Source organism: Labrus mixtus, chromosome 6 (genome assembly GCF_963584025.1).
Source record: "Labrus mixtus chromosome 6, fLabMix1.1, whole genome shotgun sequence".
Taxonomy (NCBI): domain Eukaryota; kingdom Metazoa; phylum Chordata; class Actinopteri; order Labriformes; family Labridae; genus Labrus; species Labrus mixtus.
Genome location: NC_083617.1, coordinates 25497687 through 25521449, shown reverse-complemented (window position 1 = coordinate 25521449; position 23763 = coordinate 25497687). Strand labels below are relative to the sequence as shown.

At 43.7% G+C, this 23763-nt stretch overlaps 1 protein-coding gene across 1 annotated transcript in view; it reads left to right on the top strand.

The window, feature by feature from the left end:
- Positions 1 to 23763, top strand: part of LOC132975850 (serine/threonine-protein kinase 32C-like) — an 87779-nt gene that overhangs the window by 51356 nt on the left and 12660 nt on the right. Inside the window, exons 3-6 of the mRNA XM_061040685.1 lie at positions 1229 to 1380; positions 16485 to 16658; positions 22841 to 22878; positions 23638 to 23727. Coding sequence (XP_060896668.1) covers positions 1229 to 1380; positions 16485 to 16658; positions 22841 to 22878; positions 23638 to 23727 — 454 coding nt within the window. The remainder of the gene's footprint in view (positions 1 to 1228; positions 1381 to 16484; positions 16659 to 22840; positions 22879 to 23637; positions 23728 to 23763) is intronic.

The following is a 23763-nucleotide window of genomic DNA, read 5'->3' as shown; positions in this document are numbered from 1 at the left end:
TTGTCAAAATGTCTGATACTTTGATACAATTTGAAACCACTTTTCTTAAAATGACACAATCTCTGTTATTTTAGGTACTCTCTGTTTACACACCAACAATTTCAGCTGTAAAAAAAGTGACCTTTTGTTGCTGTTCATTTACACGACAACAGTGTTTCTGGTGCATGAAAATGCAAACATTTAAAAAACAACATTGCGTGTGAACTGGAAAATGCAGTTCCTCTGAAAACTGAGACTTTAGTCTTTAGTCATGTGTCAGGTGGACTACAACAACAATGGCGGAAGGGTTTTGTTTGTGAAAATGTGTACTGGCATGACTCCCAGTCGACATATTCTTGTAATTTACAAGCTTAGTATGTTTGGGTCATTTGGAGTAACGACCCCACCTCATTTTACGTCCACACAGACGTTTGTGTGTTAGTGGATTTTGTCTGTTTGCACCTCAGCGCTCTGTGAAAGAAGGAGGAGTATGTGCGCATGTGCCTGTGTCATCACTGTACTAGTGTTTTTAGGCCTTTATGTGGATCTGTGTTTGAAGCAGTCAGAATGTAGAACTTTATTTTCAGGGGATCATTTTTGTGTAAAAGTGGCCTTAATCATCATTAGTATCAAAGAGAGCAGAAGCTTAAAAATTTGACAGATCTTTAATCATATATTTAACTTAAAGCTGCTGAAATGTTGTGACCAAACGTTGCCAAGGTATTTGTGCAATCAAGACAGTTTGATGGAGTTTTTCTGCAATTTTTGGGGTAATGAAAAACAAGAAATGACTCAATATTTGAAGCCTAGGACTTGTTGTTGTTGTTGTTGTTGTTGTTGTTGTTGTTGTTGTTGTTGTTGTTGTGGTATTGAAAGGTGTAATAATATTTGATTTTTACCAGAATCGTATAAAAGTCTTAAATTCAAGCTGTCGATGGCCTAGTGGTTATGTCGCGCCCAATGCACAGAGGTTAAGGCCCTTTAAGCACGCAGCCAGGTTTGAGTCCGGCCTGTAGCTTCTTTCCCGCATGTCACACCCCACTCTCTCTCTCTCTCTCTCTCTCTCTCTCTCTCTCTCGCTCTCTCATTACTAAACCTATCTCTTCCTATCAAAATGAGATAAATAAGCTGGAAAATAAATCTAGGAAAACAGAAAAAGTTTTGGTATTGTGACAACCTCCAGAATGCAAAACAAGTTTTTCCGGCACTAAAATGTCCTCTTCCTCTCTGTTGTGTTCCTCTCTTGCAGGTATGCATCGTGCAGAAGCGGGACACGGAGAAGATGTACGCCATGAAGTACATGAACAAGCAGCAGTGCATCGAGAGAGATGAGGTCCGAAACGTCTTTAGAGAGCTTGAGATCCTTCAGGAAATTGAACATGTTTTTTTAGTAAATCTCTGGTGACTATCCTGTTTTTACACTCTACATGTGGTCTGCGCTGCGTGTGTCGCCTTGCCTGCTTTGTGTGTCCGTGCACTTTGTGTTTTTCCCCTCAGAGAGCATGCTCACTCTTGAGGTCTGATGCACTTAAATGGATGTTCTCTGTGTGAATATTGTGCTGCATGCACTTTCCTTTTCCTGCATTTGGAGCTAAGTGCAGGAAAAAGTTTGATTAAATGTTGAAGCGAGTCCTCCTCCAGAAAGCGACCTTCTCCAATTAAACACAGGAGGATATTTCAGGATATTAATTTTGGCTGTGATTCCGAGAAGCGCACATTTGATAATTACTGTGGTTTAAATGACCTCACTCTTCCCCTGAGTCTGATATATGTGGGTGAAGTGAGGCTGCGTTCATTATTCAGCGCTCATCTCCGAGCGGGACGTGTTTCTAAATGTAATTGGGGCCCTGGCACGGCGTTCACGGCGTATTACACGCAGCACTTTACTCCCCCTGTAGAAAGACGCTGCACGTGCACAGTTTTTCTACGGATCTGATGGCGCTGTGATGGTGTGCAGATAGCGAGTCGTGTCCTGGACTCATCCCTTCACCAGGTTGTGAATGATTTAATCTGCAGATATTTTTCGGCTGCAGGAGAAGCCGCTCTCCTAGAACAAACTGAGGGCATTTTAATGAGCCTACAGTCGTCGCCTGTGTGTGTTTTTTTTTAGAGTTTAATTCCCTGCAGGAGTGTACGGCTGCCAAAGCCTTCTGTGTTCTACTTTTCCATGTTCTGCTCTCTCTCTCTCTCTCTCTCTCTCTTTCATACTTTGCATCCAATCAAATGCCCATTAGTGAAAAAAACTGTATCATATCAGCTACGTGGGAATGAAAAGTTTCACACCTACTCCCTCTGCTTTCATGTCGGCTTCACTGAAATGTTCAGAGAGGGTCTGTCCGTCTCACAGGGAGCTGATAGACATCGTCATATCAGCAGAGTTTTAACTGTCACACACTCAGCAGTTTATTCTCAGTGTCTTTTTCAGTCACTTCTTACAGACAGGAAATTCACACAGATGGAGCAGGATCAGTCCAGAAAGTAGACATCTGTTGATGCACAAGTGAACTTGTTTTTATTACCAGTAAAGGGTCGCTTCAGGGTCAGTAAAATAAATGTATTATCCTATTCCTCGAGACATATCTGAGTTTGTCCAAGAGTGCCAAATGACTCTCATTTCTGTGGGCCTAAGCATGCTCAAAAAAACTCCTCAAACTTGCCAAATTGGCAAAAGTTTATATTCTATATGGATGGACTCAAATGGGTGGTGCCAAATGCCTCCACAGCGCCCCCTACACATTTTCTAAACAAGTGCACCAACACATTAAGCAAGAATGGCTTTTGGAAACAGCCAACCAGTTTAAAAAATCCATCATCTCCAAGTAATGTGTATGCCCGTTTCCAGGGGTCATTAAATTCTCCATAGGGGGTTATCCAAATCACCTTCAGTTTTGCTGTAGAGGAGACCCTAATGATGACAAGATACTAACAACACTCAAAAAGAGTGGACATAATGGCCCCCAAACTGGATTTCACACCAGGCAGCAGGATGTGGCTCTAACTCAAAGTTGACCTATATTGTTGATCCCCATTTCAAACTCACATAAAGTGTTTCAGATCATGAGGTAAACATATGTTGGATAAGTCTGCAGAGGGCGCGAAAAGACTTGTTCTGCAAATAACCTGATAGTTCCCCGATATGAAACCAAGTATTTCATGAGATGGCTTGAAGCCTCTATGTGAGACGATGAAACCTCTTACAGTACAGAGACTCTCTTCTCCCAGCACTGGAGAGCAGCCCTCCCCTGACAGCCCTGCAGCGTTCTGCCTCCCTGGAAGGCTCCCAGAGAGCTGGCCAATCAGAAGAAAGTGGGCACATGGGGAGAGGGGCCTTAAAGAGACAGCAGCTGAAACGAACCAGCAGAGGCTGAAATTGGGGTTTTTAATGACTCCAGTATCAGAATGTTTTTTTTAGCTGCAAGTCATGAAAAGCTGCTCTAAAGGTTTCCAGACTGACCACATGAAAGGTGAACATGAGGAGAATATCTTTAAAATGTTGTATCAAAACTGAGACAAACTTTTACGCATGTCAAAACAGCAAAAGCAGTGTCATAGCACCCCCTAGTGGTAAGACGCAACAAGCTTTGTGAAACATGGCTAAGCTGGTCTAAAAACCTTTTTGGAGAAGACGCTGCCGCACACTCTGCAGCTGCACCGCATCCCGACCACACGTCCTTACAGTGCCCAGACGAGGGCCCGGTCAGTGCTGCCTTCAGCCCTAGTTAAGTTTTATATAAATCTGCCTTGACTGCCAACTCAGTGGAACTAATAGAGTTCATGTGACTGTGTTAATTGTCAAAAAATTGTAAAGAAACCAGCAGTGGGCTATAGACAGGCAAACATCAGAGATAACTAAAATCATTCTCACTGGGTGGTCATGTTGCAGTGCTTCTCCAGGGAGGCGTGATACTGAAAATGCTTTCCAAAGCATGCACTCCTGAAATCTATCAAAATCAAAGGCAGCCAGCCAGCTGAAATCTTTCCGACATGTGTGTTCTTACATGAATCCCCACAGCGGGCTCGGGGTGGGGGGTTCTCAGGAGCTCAGGAGGCGAGACATGATGGGAAAAGGGTGGGGCAGAGATGGCGGATGAAGCGACAGAGTCTGACCCTGCGATGACTGTGATATGAAGCAGCTTCGTTACATGCACTAAGATGAATCGGTCCCCCACAGGTTGCAGGATATAAATGTCCAACCCCGCCTGCTCGCTCAGGGTTAATTCTACATCCAACAGCTTCACACGCAAATTTCCCTAAGAGGCTGGCAGGAAGAATTCTGTGTGAAGTCAGGGTCGAGAGAGGGAGTGCATTGTGGTTTTGTTGTAATTTTCATGCCGGCCATGAGCCGTGTGATGTAGTGTCTGAATGCAGCTGTTCATATTTGAGTCTGTTGTTGCAGAACGTGCAGACCCTGAGCCCGGGCAGCTGGGTGGATGTTTCTAAAGTTAGCAGCACCAGACTGGTTCCATGTAAAAAAAAAAAAAAAAACAGAGAGAGAGTGTGAATAACTCTGATCCAGAAAAAACAAATCTGGGGTTCTCACTTTGCAGAAACTGACCAAAATCATCCCGGTCAGATAAATGCATTCACTGACGCCTTCTGTGTCCTCAGAGCTCGGGAGTTTATAATGTGAGGAAAGTTTGTCTTCCTTCCTGGAGCTGCAGAGAGGAGAACACAGAGACTAGACTCGATGGTGAGTTTGTTGATTCTGCCCCAGTTTACTCCGCCTCTCTGTGAGCGTGACAGCGTCGTTCTTGCTGCACCTGTATGCATCTCTTAAAGTGTCTTGCTTCATTTAGCTGCAGTGGGAGACGGCGTCTCAGCCGGGCAGGTAATGAGACAGGACTGATGAGAGCTCTGCCTCTTCCTCGCCTCCTCTCCCTCACTGTATAACAACCAGGATGCTAATTGGTTCACTGCGTGGGTATGCCGTTTAACAGAGTCCCTGTAGATCAGACTGCTGCAGCATCAACAGGCTCCTTCAGCAGAGCGAAGCACTCTCTGGTGCGTGACTTTCTTAATGGTTGCTCAATGTACCAGCCGGGTTCTGGGGAACTTCTATTCTCAAAAACAAACAAATGAAAAAGACGGAAGTCATAAGAACAGCGTTTTTTGATAAAGCTTCATTGTGTTTTTACTGATGCAGCTCCAGGAGGAAGTCAAAGAAGGACAAAATATAAGAACCACAGAGAAAAAAAATGGTGATTTATGGAATCTGTAAGAGGACATGAGTCCAGACACCGGTTATAGTACCGAGTATATACCAGATGTTTTCCCGAAATCTTGACTTAATGATGCCATAACATCAGGATTACAAGTCCTACCTGTGATAAATACTGAATTTGAGTCTTCACAAGACTCGATAAATTGACCGTTTATCACAGGAAAACGAAGGTTTAACTCGAGATAACAACTTTAGCTTGAAAGCTAAACTTTTCTAGTCTTCTGACTACTCGAAGCGCTCACACACCTTTCCTCTCTCCTGCTTCTATTTTGACAGATAGATTAACGGACATGAAAATATCATGGCTATTTAACGTCCAACAGACACCCACTGACATTTCAGTGCTGTCCCACATCTTTAAAACTCTGACTAGACTCGTCTCCTCTGTCACCCCCTGGTGGTTGAATGAACTTCCAAACTCCATTCGATCTGCAGAGTCCCTTTGCACCTTTAAGAAAAATCTAAAGACCCAGCTCTTTATCAACACCTACGACCTTGATGATGATGATGATGATGATGATGATCTTTAGGATGGTTTTGATGCTGATTAGAACTCTTCAGAGAAACTGTTGATGTTGTGCTCTGCCTCTGGTCACTTCCTGTCAGCACCAGGCGCGGAGCCTATGGCTCATTGCAGAGGGGGCGGGGACCAATAGTGGGCCCTTAAACTGTCTATAGGCTATATAGCATATGCTGTAGCCTATATAGTAATATAGTATAGCATTTATGGTATAGTATCGGCTGTATGGAGATACAAGATGGGACGGGACAAAGAGAAATGCCGCTGCAGATTATAAAGAGTGCTATTACAGTGACAGGGACTTATCAGTGAGTGACCTGCTGATATTTAAGCAGCACAAGTGCTGATATGTCTGTGCGCATATTCCACCGATTAAACAAGTAAAGCAGACTTAATTAGCCGGACGGGAAACCAAAGATAGAAGACAACTACAGTTTGACATTCAGTGAAGTTGGACGCTCATCCAGTCACACAGCCAAACAGACAATACAATAAAACCACACATTATCAACCCACGCACGACAACAAACTTTGTAAACAGTGTGCAAGCAATGGCCTGCCGTTCATACAGTACAATAACCAAGCAGACACGGCGGTCTACAACACATGCACCCACAAACAAAAGACCAGCATCTAAGCGTAATCACAAATAATGATGAAACAATTTACCAATGAAGTTTTCATCAGCACTGTTGCTTTCCTGCACGGAGCTAGCGTTTACGTTAGTGGAGCTAGCAACGGTAGGAGACTTGCCAGGTTGAGTTGTTGAGGGTTGAGTTGTCAATGAGAAAACATTTTTTATTTAGTTTTTTACACTTTTAATGTTACGAAAAACTGCGATGTATACAGAAATAAAGCAGACAGACGACTAGGTTTTTAAAGCTCCAGACAGCAGCGGGGGCCCAGCAAAGGGGGTGCTAAGAGGTGGAATCAATGACATTACAAACAGGCCACAGCACCCTGCTGGTGCTGTTTGCTGCAGTGGAGGGGGGCCCCTCTCTGCTTTACAAAATACATTGTGTGTCTTGATTGCGGCAAAAGAAAAGAGAGACTCAGACCTAGTCAAACTAACTTTATTCAAAAATTCAACTAAATAACAAAATGCATGTTAAATTTGGCTCAAAGTGGGCCCTTTGAGACAACAGTGGGCCCGGGGCGGCCGCACCTTCTGCCCCCACACTCGCTCCACTACTGGTCAGCACCTCTGGTCACTTCCTGTCAGCACCTGTGTGTCCGATCGGACTTAAAGCTGTTTGTTTGCTCTTCCTGACGTCGTTTCCTCCTCTCTAGATCCTCCCTTGTGTTTCCTTTCTTCCTTTATTCTCTGATGTTTGTCGCTTTGGATAAAAGCGTCTGATAAATGAATCGTAGAATTAACTAAAACATAACTTATGTGTTGTCAGTGTTTGTAATATCAGAGATTAGAGGTCAACGTCTCGTCTTTGTCGTGAAAAAATTATTGTTGTAAACATTCATTGTCATATTTTTCCTTAAAATTAAAACCGTAAGGATGTATGTCGTCGTCATTTTAGGCTGTGGTTAGCCTATATGTTGTTTTAAAGGGGAATATCAGATGAGCAGCGAGCTACCTGGATATATTTTACTTTATATTTCCATTTTTAAGACTTTTCTGTCTTGAAATCAAGACTACTCATATTTTTACAACTTCCTAAATCTCAGTATTTTTTCTTGATTAAAGACACCGTCATAGTGAGCCCCTGTAGATCAGGCTGTTTCTGTATGTGTGATGAACTAGCTGGAGTTTTTTGGGGAACTTCTATTCTCTACAACAAACAAACGGACAAAAGAAGACGCCAGTCACTTTGACAGAGCTTTCTTAGGAGTGTTTGTATTGATGCAGCACCAAGAAAAAGTCAAAAATGTGGTCGGAAGAAGAACAAAGAATCCATGAAAAGACGGCAAACAGAGGTGATGAAGAAGAAATGATTGGTACATCACAGAGAGAAGAGGGGTGGGGGGGGGGGGGGGGGGGGGTGAGACAGTGCAGAGGAAGTATGCAGCATTGATTTGTTTTGTCAAGAAATAACAGCAGACTAAGAGGATTTGTAAGGTTTTTCCCAGCAGCTCCTACCTCCACACAGTCTGTCTGGAAGCTGCTTTCTTTGAGTCATCCTGAATTTTGCTTTTGAACGTCTCCGTCGAAGGAAATTCATTAGGAAGCAACCTCATGAAAGCCCACACTGAATCCCATCCGCTCACTAAAGGCGGCCTTAAGCTGGGCAGATGTCAAGTTTTTGCAGCCCTCAGTAATTGCAGCGACCATTCCCCCGCTGCTGCACGGATACGATGTGTAGGAGTGGAGGGAGCGCTGAATGGATTACTCTGGAGGAGGAAAAAATTAACTATCATCTGCTGCACACAGTAAATCCACACAAAGCTTTGTGAGGATTTGTGACACATGAGAAGACGCTGACTTCTTCTTTCCCTCGGCGTGTGTGCAACCTCAGAGTGCAGAGGTCTCCGGCTCCGCCCAGCAGCAGAGGAGAGAACCTGCAGAATTTGAATCCTGCTCTGCGGAGAGTGGCGCTTTGTTATGAAATCTAGGTTCAGCCTGAAGCGTTACATCACAACAGATCTCACTCAAACAGCAGCGTCGGTCCTCCTCGAGGGGGTCCAGAGACAAAGTAATGAATCATGGCCAAATGGACTCTGAGGGGAGCTCGGGTCGTCACAGCGGCTGGACAAAGTTTCAAACATACTCCCCGGGGATCGACTTAAAGGATTTCGGAGGTTTCTAAACCCAAACATGGTGAGTCACTGACCATCCCTCCATCAGAGTCAGAGAGCGAGCGCTCGGAGGAGTGCTGAGGATGGATGTGCCTTATTCAGCCTCCATTAGGAATATTGATCTCAGGCCGGGATGGAACAAGGCCTTATGAGACTGTGGAACAAATTAGCCTGTACGCCCACAGTCAGCAGTCTGAACCAGCCATGTGAGGGGCTTAAATCATTCTCATAACACCAGAAGATCATTTCCCCAAATCTTCTCTTGAAGCAACAAGATGAAGGTTTGTTGCTCTTTGGGGCCCTCCAAAGATTATGAGTGCAGCTGCTCTGTTGTAAAACACTCATACAGTAAGTGCTGTTAACGCCTCCCCCTCTTAGACAGCGTGCCTTTGTTTACAATCAGAGGGTCGGCGAAGCCGGCAAAGACGTTGTGAGAAACCAAAGGACCCCGTCCACTGACAAGCTTCAGTAATGTTACCAGATTTCCTGCAAATCTGACTCCATCAGAGTCGCTAGCTGTTAGCATGTGGAGTATGTTTATGTGTATTCAACTGTTACCATGACGACTGTAGACCCTGGCTAAATGTCTACCTTGGAGAGGATCATTTATTGCATGCTTACATGCAAACTAAGTTAACCAGAAGACCGACGAGGAAAGAGAACATTTTTTGGTGTCAGATGGATTTATTGATTTATTTGTATCAAACCTGAGACATAACTCGGGTCAGACGACGTCCTGCAGTCGGTAAAACTGCTGAACATGAGACAACGATGACGCAGATAGCGATGCAGCCTAACGTTACTCTGAGTAATATCTGGGGTGATGTACACTCTGCCGTTGGACTGTTGCTTCTCATTAGCCGCTCGCACAGATCTTAATACCAACTTGTCCGGTAATAATGTCACAAGTTTTCAACCGTCCGGCTTGCAGCGCTCGCCAACATGTAAAAGCCTGTCCAATATTTAGTCAGACTTCTTGATCGGTGGCTCTCTCTTTTTCTCAGCTTAACCATCCCCGTCCTCTTCCTCTCAGCTTCAGCCGTGGTATCAAACAGAACAGAACTGGGCTTCTTTTAGAACTGAAGGCTGCTGTGTGAACTTACATAGTGCAGTAAACAGGCGACCGGGGCGCTGTGCGGACATAAGAGAGACGCCCTTCTCTCTGTTGAAAGTTAGCATACTATTAGATGGACCTTGAAACTACTTTTTTAAGGTGCTGAAGGTCCATATTGTTGATTTGTACTCGCCCACTTGTGTTTATTAGGCCTTCTACAAACACTAAGAGAAGATGTCAAATGAGCACAACGTGTTTTCATAACATGCCTTCTTTCAAGACAAATACTGAGATGAAGTCGTGAAACAGGACCATAAAGAAAATAACAGCATTTAAATACTGAGTTACTGAATATTAGCTGGCCAAGGCCTTTCCCCACCAGCAGTTTAAACGAGCCCTGTGAGGGCACTCAGCATTAAATCAACCTCATTAAAATGAAAGATCACAGATTATTTTGTCCTGGACCTGCAGCCATCAAACTCCCCTCTCAGTACTTAAAAAGAAGAACTCCCAGTTGCCGCAAAGCCTAGCGCCCCGAGTTCGGAGGCTATAGTCCACATCACAGCGGCAGTGGGTCCGAATCCGACCTTGACCTTTAATGCGTGTCATCCCCCACTCTCTCCACCCCCGCTCTCTTCAGCTGTCCTATCTAATGAAGACAAAAATGCCCCCAAAAAAACTTTAAAAAACCAAGAACTTTTTGTAGGACGCGTGGAGTGCACCTTGTGGAAGCAGGTCAGAGGAGGTGTTGAGTCCTGAGGCGACTTGTTGAAGGCCTGACTCGTGTTTCTGCTGCAGAAATCCTCCGAGGAGCGAGCGAGCGCCTTGTGATTGAGTCATGTGTTCGGTCCAGGCAGCTCACCTCGATCATTGTCTTTATGTAGGACAGAGTAGACAAAGTTTTCAGACCGACTGGAGCATCACAGACTCCTGTGTCTCTCCTCTTCACTGTACCTGTACCTCCCTCTCTTCCTGGCCTCCCCGCGCTCGTTTGTCATCATGGCCTGATTACTTCAGCCCGCTCCTCGTGCTCCTTCCAGCAGACGAACCTCCCTCTCTCAGACCCTGAGACTGTCGCAGCCTCGTCCTGTCCTCCTCCTGGTTTTGGACAGAAACAGCTCTCCATAGATCCCACATTATGGCCTGGTATTTACTCACACTCACAGCTTTACTGTGCTGTTTGTAAATCAGACTTTTGGAGGATATAGAGCATCACAAACAGGAGGATGAGCAGTAAATAAAAGGACTTTAGGATGAAAGATGTCACCTATAAGACACTGCTGACTTTGCTGTTTCCATAAGCGGTATGCCAGGTGAAAACTTCTCTTTGACTTTAATGTTTGGTTCAGTCCTTGGGACACTTAACCCTAAAATGAAACCATTGCTACGTCAGGGTGGTGTGAATGTGTATGAATGGATTAGTTAATACTGATGTACTGTTAAGGCAGGGATAGTCTCCCGCTGTGAGGTGCATGTGTGAACAACCAGATCAGGAGGATTTCAGGGACAGTCCTCCTGAAATCCCCTCGTAATTCTCAGGAGTGCATAATATGTGAAAAAGGCTTACATGTCCAACAACCCCCAACATCAGGCAAGGTTTAAGATTATCAAGACCACGTGTTTTAATACTCTCTGATATCTTAAAGATCTGTGGTCTCTAAAAGTACAGAAGATTTAAAGATCCTTCAGATCTTCAGACATATTTTCAACTAAAAGAGTCAACGAGGCGAAGAGATACATTACATCAGCCGTTTTCAATTTAAATTCACAGGTCGGAAAATATTGATGTGTCTCAGGTCTTATTGGGGCTTAAGTTAAGTTAATGTTTCTTACAGGCAGGTACGGAGCAGAGGAGGAGACACTGTCCAGATTTACACAAAGTCCACAGTCCAAGTTTGTTTTTTCTGAGCTTGCAGACATGTTGAAGAGGAAGTCCAGGCTTTAATGAGAGATCTTATTTCCATGATTTTTTCTCAGACAAAATTAGCACCTTAAATCAAGATTAAAACCTGACCTTTTTCCCCTCTTTCTCTTTGGTCATCCACCGTCTCATTTAAATGAGCATTTAAAATGATTGTTTTTATTTATTTTATCAGAGGAAGAGCTCAGAGTGGAACTGTAGGTCTCGTGCGTTAAAAGTAGAAGGTAGAGGTTGTTCTGGCATCTGATCAGGATTCTTCCTCGACAAAGGAAAAGGTAAAGATATTTGAGGCACGTCCATCTGAGAGGAGACCTGGGGGTCAGTCCCTGAGCATGCTGGGAGGGTTGTATATCTTATCCGGTTCAGGAAAATCCTTCAGATCCCTCAGGAACAAGCTGGAGGCAAGGAAGAGAAAACTCCCGGAGTGCTTTGACAAAATCCAGAGTGCATGAGAAAGTAAATATACTGTGAAACATTTTGATCAATGTTGCAGTCAGTATAGACGTAGAAGTGATGAAAGATGTTAAAAGAAAGAAAGAGAGAGCTTGAGAAATACAGTCAAACCCTGCATGGTGTCGGACTGCAGCATTTCTGGGACGTGAAGTGGATATACAGAGGTTAAGATGATTCCTTCAATATTTTTATATATGTGTGGTATTTTTGAAGGACGTGTATCTGTCTGCAGGGACATGTCTGCTTGTCTTTATGTAAATGTCCGTAGATGTCCAGCGTTTCCTTTTGTTTATATTTGCTGCCAATACAGATTTTTCAAACAGACCGTCTTAAGTAGAACAGATTCAGTTTGAAGTAGACTCTTACACATATGGAAAGTTCAGAGACTCTTGTGTTAGAGTTTGTAACGTTTCCTCTCACTGTTCCTCCTCTACTCTGATAATCCGGTGCACACAGCGCTGCAGGAGAGCATTCGGATACAAATCAACACGATAAGAGAGAAATATATTTCATGTGTATTTAGATTTTTTACTTGTACTCATGTCCTATCTGTTAACATGGAAGAGGTGGAGCTTATGATTCAGCAGCAAGTGAGCAGGGGGAGCTCTACAGTTTCAGCCTCACTTCTCTCCTGCTCCTTTGGGTTTCATACTTTACACAGGCTGGTGATTCACATGCCCTTATATGGACATCAAATAAGGAAAAACATGGATGAGTTTCCAGGTTATGAAGACATGGCATTCATCAATCTAGAAGGGGATGTTGCTAGGGCTTTCTCGCTCCATGTCCTATTGTTTACAGTCAGAAGGCAGACTCAGAGGGCAGAACAAACACCTAGCTGTGGGAGTGTCACCCACCTGGGGGAGGGGTTACTGCCCTTTGTGATGTCATGAAGGGAAAATCTCCAAACCGCCTGTTTGAGCACATTTTCTGAAAAGTGGAGCAAAAGATGGAGAGGATGGACTTTTCGCATCATTGGGGGATTTGTAGACAGACTATAGAGACACATATTAGTGTTAGAGGAACATGGTGAAGTGGATTTTGACCTTTAAAAAGCAAAATCAACAAACTGGAATCAATCAAATTCTTCCTCTCCACTTTCAGACAGCAGAAGACTCTTTTCGTTTGATTTCTATGACGTGCCATTTCTGGATTTCACTTTGTATTGATTCATATTGAAGTGTTCCCTGAAAAAAGGTGGAATAAAATATTTTATGTCTCCTCCGTCCCCTCCTCGGCAGAGAGCCTGAAAGGTGGCAGGCCCGTCAGTGCCGGAGCTTTTAATGGTGCTGTCGTATCTGACATCTCGCTGTCACCTCAGAGAGTGAGAGAGAGTCTGAAAGTGACAGCCCGACCCGATGTGCACCTCTCTCTCTCTCTCAGGATCCCTGATATCTGAGCAGAGGATTGGGGAGGCTGTTTAGTGGAACAGTGAGCTAGAGAGTGCAGCCTCATCCGTCACCTGGATCCCGAAATCAAACTGTGACAATGAGGTGATAAAAAGGTGACGGAGAGGGATCCCTGCCAACAGCAAACAACATCCCGGGGCCGGCCATCTGTGAGGCCACTATGTGAGGCTGATCCGCGTTTTAATCAAGCAACTACCTCCGGTGTAGAAGCCAAATGCAGAAGAGCAAAAAAACTACAGTACCTCAAGTGTCCACTAGAGGCTTTCTGCAAAACCAGAGCAATCCCTGTTGGGTCCCATGTTGAAATATCCATGAACATGATTACAGTTTGGCCTCTATAGCTTATGTCTGTAGTCATGACAACTGTACCAGGGGTGACTTTGATAATTGGGGCTGTGGCTGAGTTGACTGACAGGTGGACTCGTTGTAGCTGTTGATCAGGAGGCTTAAGACCTGCCTGCAGCGCCATCAAGTTGAAGGTTTCAGGATTGATTGGAAGTCAGGTTGGGGTTGCATTTCTAACGTTGCAACCGCAATTGTTGGTTAATTGGAGCTTTTTCTTAAACTTATTTTTTGGGGCTTTTTGCCTTTATTAGACAAGACAGTGGGTAGAGTAAGAAACCATGGAAAGAGAGAGAGAGAGAGAGGGGAATGACATGTCTCTGGTCGAACCTAAGATTTTTAACTGTCAGATGCATTTCAGGTGTCCAGCTTCCCGCCCCCTCTACTGTCCTCCCTCTTCTCTCATGATTATGGTAGTCTTCCACGACTTCCACCAGACCCTTTCATGACGTAATCGTAAAGATCTTAAACCCTTAATGTCAAACGTTTGATAGAAATCAGGGTCGCCCCGAAGAACTCCGAGCAGATCGGGAAGGTTAAGATTGGATCTTTGTACGACACACATTACAAGATCATTTGGGCAGATAATCGCTCCGAGCAGCCTCGAGTCAGGAATGAACCCGTGATTGTCTGAGCCAGGTTTAACTGTATGTTGACTGAGACTACGTCCATGTTTTATACAGTCTATGGTTTTATTGGAAAGCAGATCTCCGAACCAATGGCCAACTTCTCAGTAATTGCAGTGTATCCAGCGGGGCGGGAGTAGCAGAGAGAGCTCCCATGATTACCCCACCAGCCTCAACGTCATCTTTTGTTATTGTTTTTGCTTAAGAGCCCCCTGGTGGTGGAATTTACATACTGTGCCTTTAATGTCCAAATGTTAGAATAAATAAAGCTTATATGTTGTGATCAAATTAAACATGTTGAGATTGAACTAAAAGAGAAGACTATGAGGATGATAGGTGATAGTGTTCCCAGATCAGAGTTTAAATCTTTGTTCTCAACACTTTGAAATGTTCCTAAAATGCATCACAAACGTACTCTCCCTTCTCTCATTCATCCCTTTATTTTCTGTCGTTCATGAAGTGTTGCAAAACAAATCAAAGGGATGAAAATCTAACGCGTCAAGGGAAATATATGTTGTTTGTGGGTCTGCCTCCCTCTATCTGTTATCCCCCCTAACACATGACGGAAGACTTTATTTCATAGCTGAAATCTAAAGTGTGTTATAAAGAAAAGACCCAACCGTCCTGCCAATGTTTTTTATTTCCCCCCTCAGATGCTGCGATCTGTGGATGAGATGAAATCATTTTCCCTCCGCAGAAACACTCGCCCCTTCTCGCTTATTGAGAGGCAGGAAATTACACCTGAATGGAACCAATCAGAACATTCAGAGCCGAGCCTGCAGATACTGAGACGACCTGCAGCCACGAGGAGAAGTAATATCAGCACAGTGTCACAGCTTTAATGGAAAAATAAAGATTTGGCTCAGTAGCAGCCACATTAAACCGAGTGTGAAAGAAGAAAGCACCGAGGCCACGTTTGTTTCTCTCCTCTGCTGCTCACTGAGCCGTGGGGTCGGGTAAAGATATCATTCTGCCTTTATTTTTCCTACTTATCTGAGAAATTAGCTCCTGTTGTACCAAAACAGATTGTTCACCCGTGTGCATTCATGTTTTGTTCAGCGTTTGGGGCAGAAACTGTGAAGTGAAGTGTTACAAATCCCCTCGCAGATCACCGAGAGGCGGTGTGTTTTAATTTGATGTGCATGATTAAAAAGCCTGAAAATGTTTAAAAGGACCTGGAGGAGCGCTCAGTGAAATCACATCAAGTGGGGGGGGAAGGCTGTTTTCAAGCTGCAGTTATTTACAGCTCTATTTGTACTCTTTGAAACAAGTGGCACATTGACGGGATGAATGTTGATCAATTACATCAAAAACTTAATTATGTGTGTTTAGGGCCCGGCAGAAAGCACTCATTCACACAGAAGCACACAAAGCCTAAAACATACAAAAATAGTCATCATGCATAAAAAGTCCCGCTCGAGTGGCTGAACAGATCACCTGATAACAGATGCTCTCCAGTCAGAAAGGAAGCCAGGCTGCCTTTCTCCAAATCTCCAAAAGGCTCCAACAGCACAAACACGGCCCAGAGGTTAAAGGTCAGGGACTGAATCAGCTGAGGTGACAGCTAGCAGACAGCTAGCAGCTCTCACCTGTCACTCAAAGAGGCCACGCCCCCTAATTCTACATCCCTTTAAGCCTTAATATAATGTAAACAGGGGAGTTGTATAAACATTCAGGCCGTACAGTTGAAGAGAGAAATGAGATCTAGAGACCCAAACTGTTTTAGTACCAGGATGTAAACATGTTTATTTTAACATGGAGCTCTATGAGGACTGACTCACTGCAGGAGACAGACTCTAGTGGACACATGATGAACTGCAAGTTTTAAATTCAGCTATGGCTAGATTTCGTTTGATCCTTTTAAGACAAAATTGTGTTTTTGTCATAAATCTTCATCTTAACAAAACTGTGAGGAAATAACTCTGAAAACTATGGAATATGAAAGACAACGCTGGAGTCTTTGTACACAGAGATTGTAGCATGAATAAATGTTGTCGCTCACAGATATATCCACCATGTTTGTCTTTGTGTGAGTTCCTGTAAACATGTATGTGTGTCTGCAGATGTTTACAGAGCAAGCTTTGCATATGTTCAGCACGCAAAAGAAGTGTTGTGTTTATGTTGTGTGTGTGCTCGGTCTTTGTTTATATTTCACATGTTGCACACTGAGTGAGCGCTGTGTGTCTCCCTCTGTATCTCCCCGGCTCTCAGGTACTCGTTCCAGGATGAGGAGGACATGTTCATGGTGGTGGACCTCCTGCTGGGAGGAGACCTGCGTTACCACCTGCAGCAGAGCGTCCAGTTCAGCGAGGACGCCGTCAAACTCTACCTCTGTGAGATGACGCTGGCGCTCGACTACCTGCAGAGTCAGCACATCATCCACAGGTGCTCACTCAACTTCTCCATGTCTCAAACTTACCTTGCACGATATCTTCCTCCTCTTTTATCCAGAGAGATGCTGGAACTGTAAAGGTAAAATACAGTGTTTAAAACTGTTGGGTTGAAATCTGCAGCTTCTGTAGATTTCAACCCAACAGTTTTAGTCCTCGTTGCAGCGGCCGTGGGTTTGAATCCGGCCTCAGCCCTTTGCTGCATGTCATCCCCATCTCTCTCCGCCTAACATTTCCTGTCTCTCTCTTTAGCTGTCTGATCCATTAAAGGCAAAAAATGACCCACTCACAATTGCACTCTTGCAGAAGGCCTCTGGTATTTTAAAATAACATTATGCTCTGCCAATGAAAGGCGTCTGATCCAACCTTTACAAGAGGGTCCTAAGACGCTAACTAGACTCTTCTTCTCTGTTGCCCCCTGGTGGTGGAACGAACTTCCAAACTCCATTCGATATGCAGAGTCCCTTTGCACCTTTAAGAAAAAGCCAAAGACACAGAGCCTGTCAGGGACAAGAACAAAAACTTTTAGTGGATGGACTTTGATCGATCAAGAATGATGTTTCACTGCTGCAGGCTGAAAGAATCTCTTGGGTCAATTCAAGTATTATTTTCAGTCATACTGAACAAAAATTAGGGCCGAGGTTTATATCGAATAGAAATACCCTTTTAATTGAAAAATATTGACTAATGCAGCTTCCATTTGAATCCTAACATATTCTTAATTTGCCATGAATGCCACCACTTCTAGCCGTCACTGTTGTTTTGTTTCTGTAATTGTGATTTATGGATTTCACGCTGCTTTGGATTCCTTTAGCTCCTTAGTGTTCAAGTTTTGCACGGAATAAAAAGTCATTAAACTCGAAGACACTCACTGAGAGAACAGACGTCCTATTTCCTGGGTTCTGATTCAATCTTTCAGAAAACAAAGACAAATGAGAGAAACATTAAAGTACCGGCCCGTATATCTATAATTCTTCTAACTCAGAATTCTTTCAGAATAGACCCAAAGCCCCAGTGTCGGCTCACCTCTTTATTATATTTTATTTCATCAAAAATACTAAAGCTGAGTTTGAGTTCAAAGCTTCTGCAGCAAAAGAACTCGGAGTGAATATCAGCTCAAGGTGACGTCTGTGACTTTTAGTATTCAGGAGCTTTTCTGTTCTGCTCCTGCAGCTCACAGCGTTAATATTATTATTATTATTGGTGATTTATGAGTGTAATGATTTATTCTTTAGACTGGAATTCAGACTGCAGAATGAATTCATGTAAAAGTCAGACGTCTTTACTGTCACCCTCAGAGAACGCTTCAAAGAAGTCCTCCTCCAGTGCCTGTAGTACTTTTTAATACATCCTCGTTTTGGTGATTTTCATGAGAATTTGCTAAACAAATACACACAAACATGCCAATCTAAACATCTGAGTGTAGAAACAAAACATGCCTTTTATTAACTGTCAATAGGCTTTGTGTTTGAGACTTCTCGAGGAGCAGAATGCAAACGTGTTTTTATACTTTTATCTTCCAGAGAAATATAGTGATGACCTCGGCCTGGGTAATATGACTAAAAATGTTATCACGATAAATGCCAAATCTTTTTTCTTTTGCATTGAAAGGCTGATTTTTGCTCCAGAAGAAACCCCACTGATTAATTGTGACAAACTAAACTTGAACTTGAGGAACGTTTCAGCATCATAAGCTCGGTGCTGGAACACAGATATTCAATCCTCCAACCTCCACCCAGCTGTTCTGATGGACGTCCATGTCGAGCCCCCAGGGAGTGCGCATGACTGCTGAAGCTAATTTTGCATTGTGGCTAAACCTGGTGCTGCAGCGTCACGTGATGCTATCAGGTTCAAAAAGAAGTTTCCCTGTAAGCTTACATTGGGAAAGAGTCGATTAAAAATCAGCAAATAATTTTTTCTATGAGGTACATCAACTTCCCTATTCGAACACTTTAAATAACCTTTTTATAATCCTCTGGTCCTAAAAGTTGTAAAATGCAATAAAAGCCGAATTCAAAGATATTTTTGTCGACATTATGAACGCAGATCAGATCCACAGGACTGCGACTCCAAGTGTGCATGCTCTGTGGGCCCAGTAACGCAGAAGATCAGGATACTTTTACACGCTGAAGTCTGACTTTTATTTTGCTTCATGCGCCACTGAGCAGCTTTCATAGGACTGAACGTGCAGAAATATGGACGCAAAGAAGGTAGAGTATAGTCAGAAGGCTCTGTCAGTGTCCATATCTGTCTTTACATTAAACATTGGTAATGAACAGGTAAAGATACACAGTATGGCTCCTGCAGAGAATGTGCAGTCATTCTGTCTCAGAGGGAATAATCCTTCATGTCAGCACCACAAAGTCACAGCGTCTTTCTAACCAGCTTCATGTGCACTCCTGTAGACATGACTCAAGTGTTTCAGAATAAATATATAAGTACACATCCCCCTTCATCATATCCTGTTGACTTATCTCTCCTGCCTCCTCTTTCACCTCAGCAGTAAAAGTACATCCTGTCTATAGACACACAGAGGGCATCGGGCTGCGGCTCCTCGTAGAAATACTAGTGTGCCCTCTCCATCAGCTCCGTCGTGTTCCAGTTTAACCTGCAGCTGTAGTTGAAGGTTGTGTGAGCTGAAGGTGTTTCCTTATCATCCCTGTTCTCATTTTACACACATGGAAACATCCTCGTGTATGTTTCTGTTAAGTGTAAACATTCATCATCTTCAACCAGAGTGGACCCTCCATCCACGGCTCTTTGTGCAGATCTGCTGAGCACAGCAGGGTGTGTGTGTGTGTGTGTGTGTGTGTGTGTGTGTGTGTGTGTGTGTGTGTGTGTGTGTGTGTGTGTGTGTGTGTGTGTGTGTGTGTGTGTGTGTGTGTGTGTGTGTGTGTGTGTGTGTGTGTGTGTGTGTGTGTGTGTGTGTGTGTGTGTGTGTGTGTGTGTGTGTGTGTGTGTGTGTGTGTGTATGGATCCCGCAGACTGCAGATTTAGAATCACAGATGGCTGAAAAACTGTTTGAACCTTGTTTAAAACCTCCGAGGGGCTTCATTTCTTCTTCAAACAACAGACGGTGTGTGTGAGAGTGTGTATAGGAGTGTGTGTTTTAGTCTGTGGACAGTGAAGCAATCCTGAGCGTCTGATTCACCTGAACATTTAGCAAGGTAATGGGTAGAAATGATCTGTTCTTTCACATTGAAAAAAATGGGTAAATAATAGAAAAATGTTGGTTTATTCATGCTTCCATCTTGACCAGAACTCCCTTGTGCTTTTTTTTCTCAATGGAGATATTCCTGGTACATTAAGGTAAAGAATTACTTCTCCATTTTTATGTTTTTGTTAAAGGTCCAATCAGTAAGATTCTACTGAATGAAATGATAAAGTGACCTTACTATATGATCAGACATTAAAGAAACATTGCTATGTTGAAGTGCTGGCTTCTCTGACAACAATGCAGCAGTCAGTATGTCCTCCTTCTAACTTTAGATTCTGGTCCTGAATGCTCTGGATTTGTTTGGACCAGAGAAGGTAGGCGGTTTTAAGGCACCCCCACACGGCCGTTTTGGACGCCCCTCGGTTTGCCAGATATGAGAGCAGTTATCAGGTCAACAGGTGTTGCAGCGATGGGAGCGGGCAAGAGAAGTGGTTCAGATAGAAGTGATTGTACCCGACATAAAAAGCCTCTGCATGTTTCTAATAAGCTCCACGAGCAGAAACGTGCTCAAACTAGGATCAATATTGGAGATGCTTTTGAAAAATGGAGAGAGGTTAGAACACAGAAAGGTTTACAGACCGATGCAGAGCTGGATAAACACTGAAGCTTCAGGGTCCACCACATGACAACCTGTGTGAGCATCGACTCTAGAGAGGGGGGGGGGGCACAGCTCTCTACAATGTTTTGAATTTGACCTGCAGTACCCATTTTAAACGCTCCATGGGTGAGTGGGCTGTCGAGTCCGATAGCTTCTGCAAGTCGGCTTCCACACGGGTTCTGTCTCAGCCGCTGCCATTCACCCGGGTGTTGCTAAGTCATGTAGTGTCTTTAGCAAACACATCCTTAATGTAAGCTCCGGACCTACTCTCAGAAAAAGCCGATGGATGCTTCTCATCTCTCCGCCTCTCCGTCCTTGACATCAGCTGTTCTGCCTTTGACATGGTTGTGTCTGCCTTCCCCCCTCCTCCCCCGCGGGGACCCACGCCCTTCCACGGCTCTGCAATTTAGTTCCACCCTGTACGTTTTTGACAGCAGAATACTATACAATTATTTTGTTGCACCAACTGTGGGAAGAAGGGTCTCTGGTCTCCTAGCAACAGTCAGCCGCCACCATGCCCAAGGAGGTAAAACTGGTCCTCTGAGAAGAGAGAAGAAAAAGTCCTTTTCTGTTTTTTCTTGTGTTTAGTCTCTGCACCGACCACCAGGATTCTTAATTTGTCATCCTCATACACCATGTCACTAGTTCAACCTGCATCCTGCTTACGTATCTATTCTTCTTCTTCTGCATAATAAGATGTTACTTTACATGTTGTCTCATGTCTCGAGCTGCAGACTGAATCCAACATTTAGTGAATAAAAAAAAAAATCAGCTCAGATTTAAGCTGACACTTGCATCAAGATGCCGCATGGGAACATGTGTGCATGTTTTTCCCTCCAGCTTTATGCTGCCCGATCCCTCTGACCCCTCTCCTCTCCTCTCCAAGAGTTTGGCACGTGATATCACCATCAACTTAGCGTAGCATAGCCGCAGTGAACAAATGCATCCGTTGGGAGGTGTCGTTGCTCTCTGCAGAGCGTGTGTGTTCTCCACACCAGCATGATGTGAGGTGTAATTAAATCAGATGTGCGGGCTCTGTTAATTGCCTGTGGAGAGATTGGAGGAAATGTTGAGGTGTGTGTGTGTGTGTGTGTGTGTGTGTGTGTGTGTGTGTGTGTGTGTGTGTGTGTGTGTGTGTGTGTGTGTGTGTGTGTGTGTGTGTGTGTGTGTGTGTGTGTGTGTGTGTGTGTGTGTGTGTGTGTGTGTGTGTGTGTGTGTGTGTGTGTGTGTGCAGGGGTGTGATTGTGTCCGCTGTATGTGCAGACAGACCTGCAGGATCCTCCAGGGGGATCTCTGACGCTTGTGTTCTCCAGCAACGTTTGAAATGAAGGAGAGAATTTCTTCTTCACACATGCGTGCACACACACACACACGCACACACACACACACACACACACATTACACTAACATGTAATTCACACATGCATCAGCCTACGAACACCTCCTACAGACTTTCACATCCACACATACTGTGTACATCTAAACTATAAACTACGCCTGTTACAGTGTTTGTGTGTGTGAGTAAACTGGAGATTATCTAAACAAATCAGACTCTTTAAAGAACTCTGATTATGAAACACTTTTAAGGACACCAACAATTCAACAAGTGTGTCTCCATTTTTCTTTTTTATTTAACCTTTATCAATGAAACCTAAAACCTCTCAGGCGCAGAGAAAACCCCTCAAAATCCAAAACAAAGAGTTCAAACATTACCGAAAAGTTCTGCGTTTTTTTCTCCACAGTTGACCGACCTCCTGCCTGTTACATGTTGTGTTGCAATGTCTTCCTCTGCTGTAATTCAAAGGAAAAAATACCAAAAGCTGCTGCTGCTGCATCAGGGTATGCAAATGCATTAGACTCAGTTCAATATTGCAAATATGTTCATTTTAACCTGAATAATGTTTGCAGAATTAATGATTAAAATGAAGGTTATTTGCGGCGCCAGTGGCGTAGTGTGGGCGCCCCATGTACGGAGGCTGTGGTCCTCCAGGTGGGCGGCCCGAGTTAGAGTCCAGCCTGTGGCTTCTTTCCCGCTTGTTGTTCCCCGCTCCCTCTCTCACTGATTTCCAACTCTATCCACTGTCCTATCTCTCCATTAAGGTACAAAAAGCCCAAAAATAAATCTTTAAAAACATAAAGGTAATTTGCACGAGTACATTTTTTTAAATCATACAAAAGTGAACAGCCCTGTCAGTCCTTATATCTTGGTGCTCGCATGGCAGCAAATTAGAAAATTCACCGCAAACAAGAAGGTTTAATTATTTATTTGTATTGAATATCTTACTCATACAAACAACATGTTTTGCCCGCCACGCTTCATCACATTTTTTTAAGTATCTGTGTCTGATTTTGTTTCCTGTAGAGACGTGAAGCCAGACAACATCCTGTTGGACGAGCAAGGTGAGAGAGCGTGAACTGTTTCCTCTGTGCATGAGTGTGTTAAAGTTCAGGCTTCTATGATTAGCAGGAAAAAGAAGCTTTCAGAGCTGCTTACATGTAAACTGGCTAAGACGGGGAGCAACAACAAGAGCCAGTCACTAGACCGTTATGATTATTTAGAGTCTACATAAGCAGTATTAATATTCTCTCACACTCTTCTATTATCATTTGTTATGCAGATGATACAACCTTGTACATACATGACTTCTCATACTGCGTTCAGTGTTTAAAGCTCAAACTAACCTCAAAACAACCAAAGTGTTAACTGCTGCAGCTTAATCACGCTCTCCAATGTTTTGAATTTGGATTGCAGTGCCCATTTTAAACACTAGGTGCCAGGTTACTTATTGCTCCTTTAATTAAGAATGAAAATGCCAACAAAACATTCTTCCAGTTTGAGCTCTGGTATCTACGTGTTATGTCTGTGTTATCAGGAGATAAGTGGGCATTATGAAACAGAACAACCCTGTAAAGTGCTCAGTAAACAGGCAGCAGTGAGACAGAGTCCATCAGGATGAGTAGGACACAAATCTGACCACACAGACTGATAATGAGTCCCAAAGGAACCAAAACCACAAAGACTCACTGATCCAGTCTAATGAGGGGTCATGTTTTATTATCACTGCTTCTCTGTATTTAGGTCGGACACATTCATTGATTAAAACAGAATTTTGGATTTGATTTGGATCAATTGTGGTTCTTCTTTTCATTTTTTTTCAGGTCACGCTCACCTGACTGACTTCAACATCGCCACAATAATAAAGGACGGAGAGAGAGCCACAGCCTTAGCGGGGACAAAGCCCTACATGGGTAACAAACTTCTTGTCGACCATCTTTGGTGTTTTC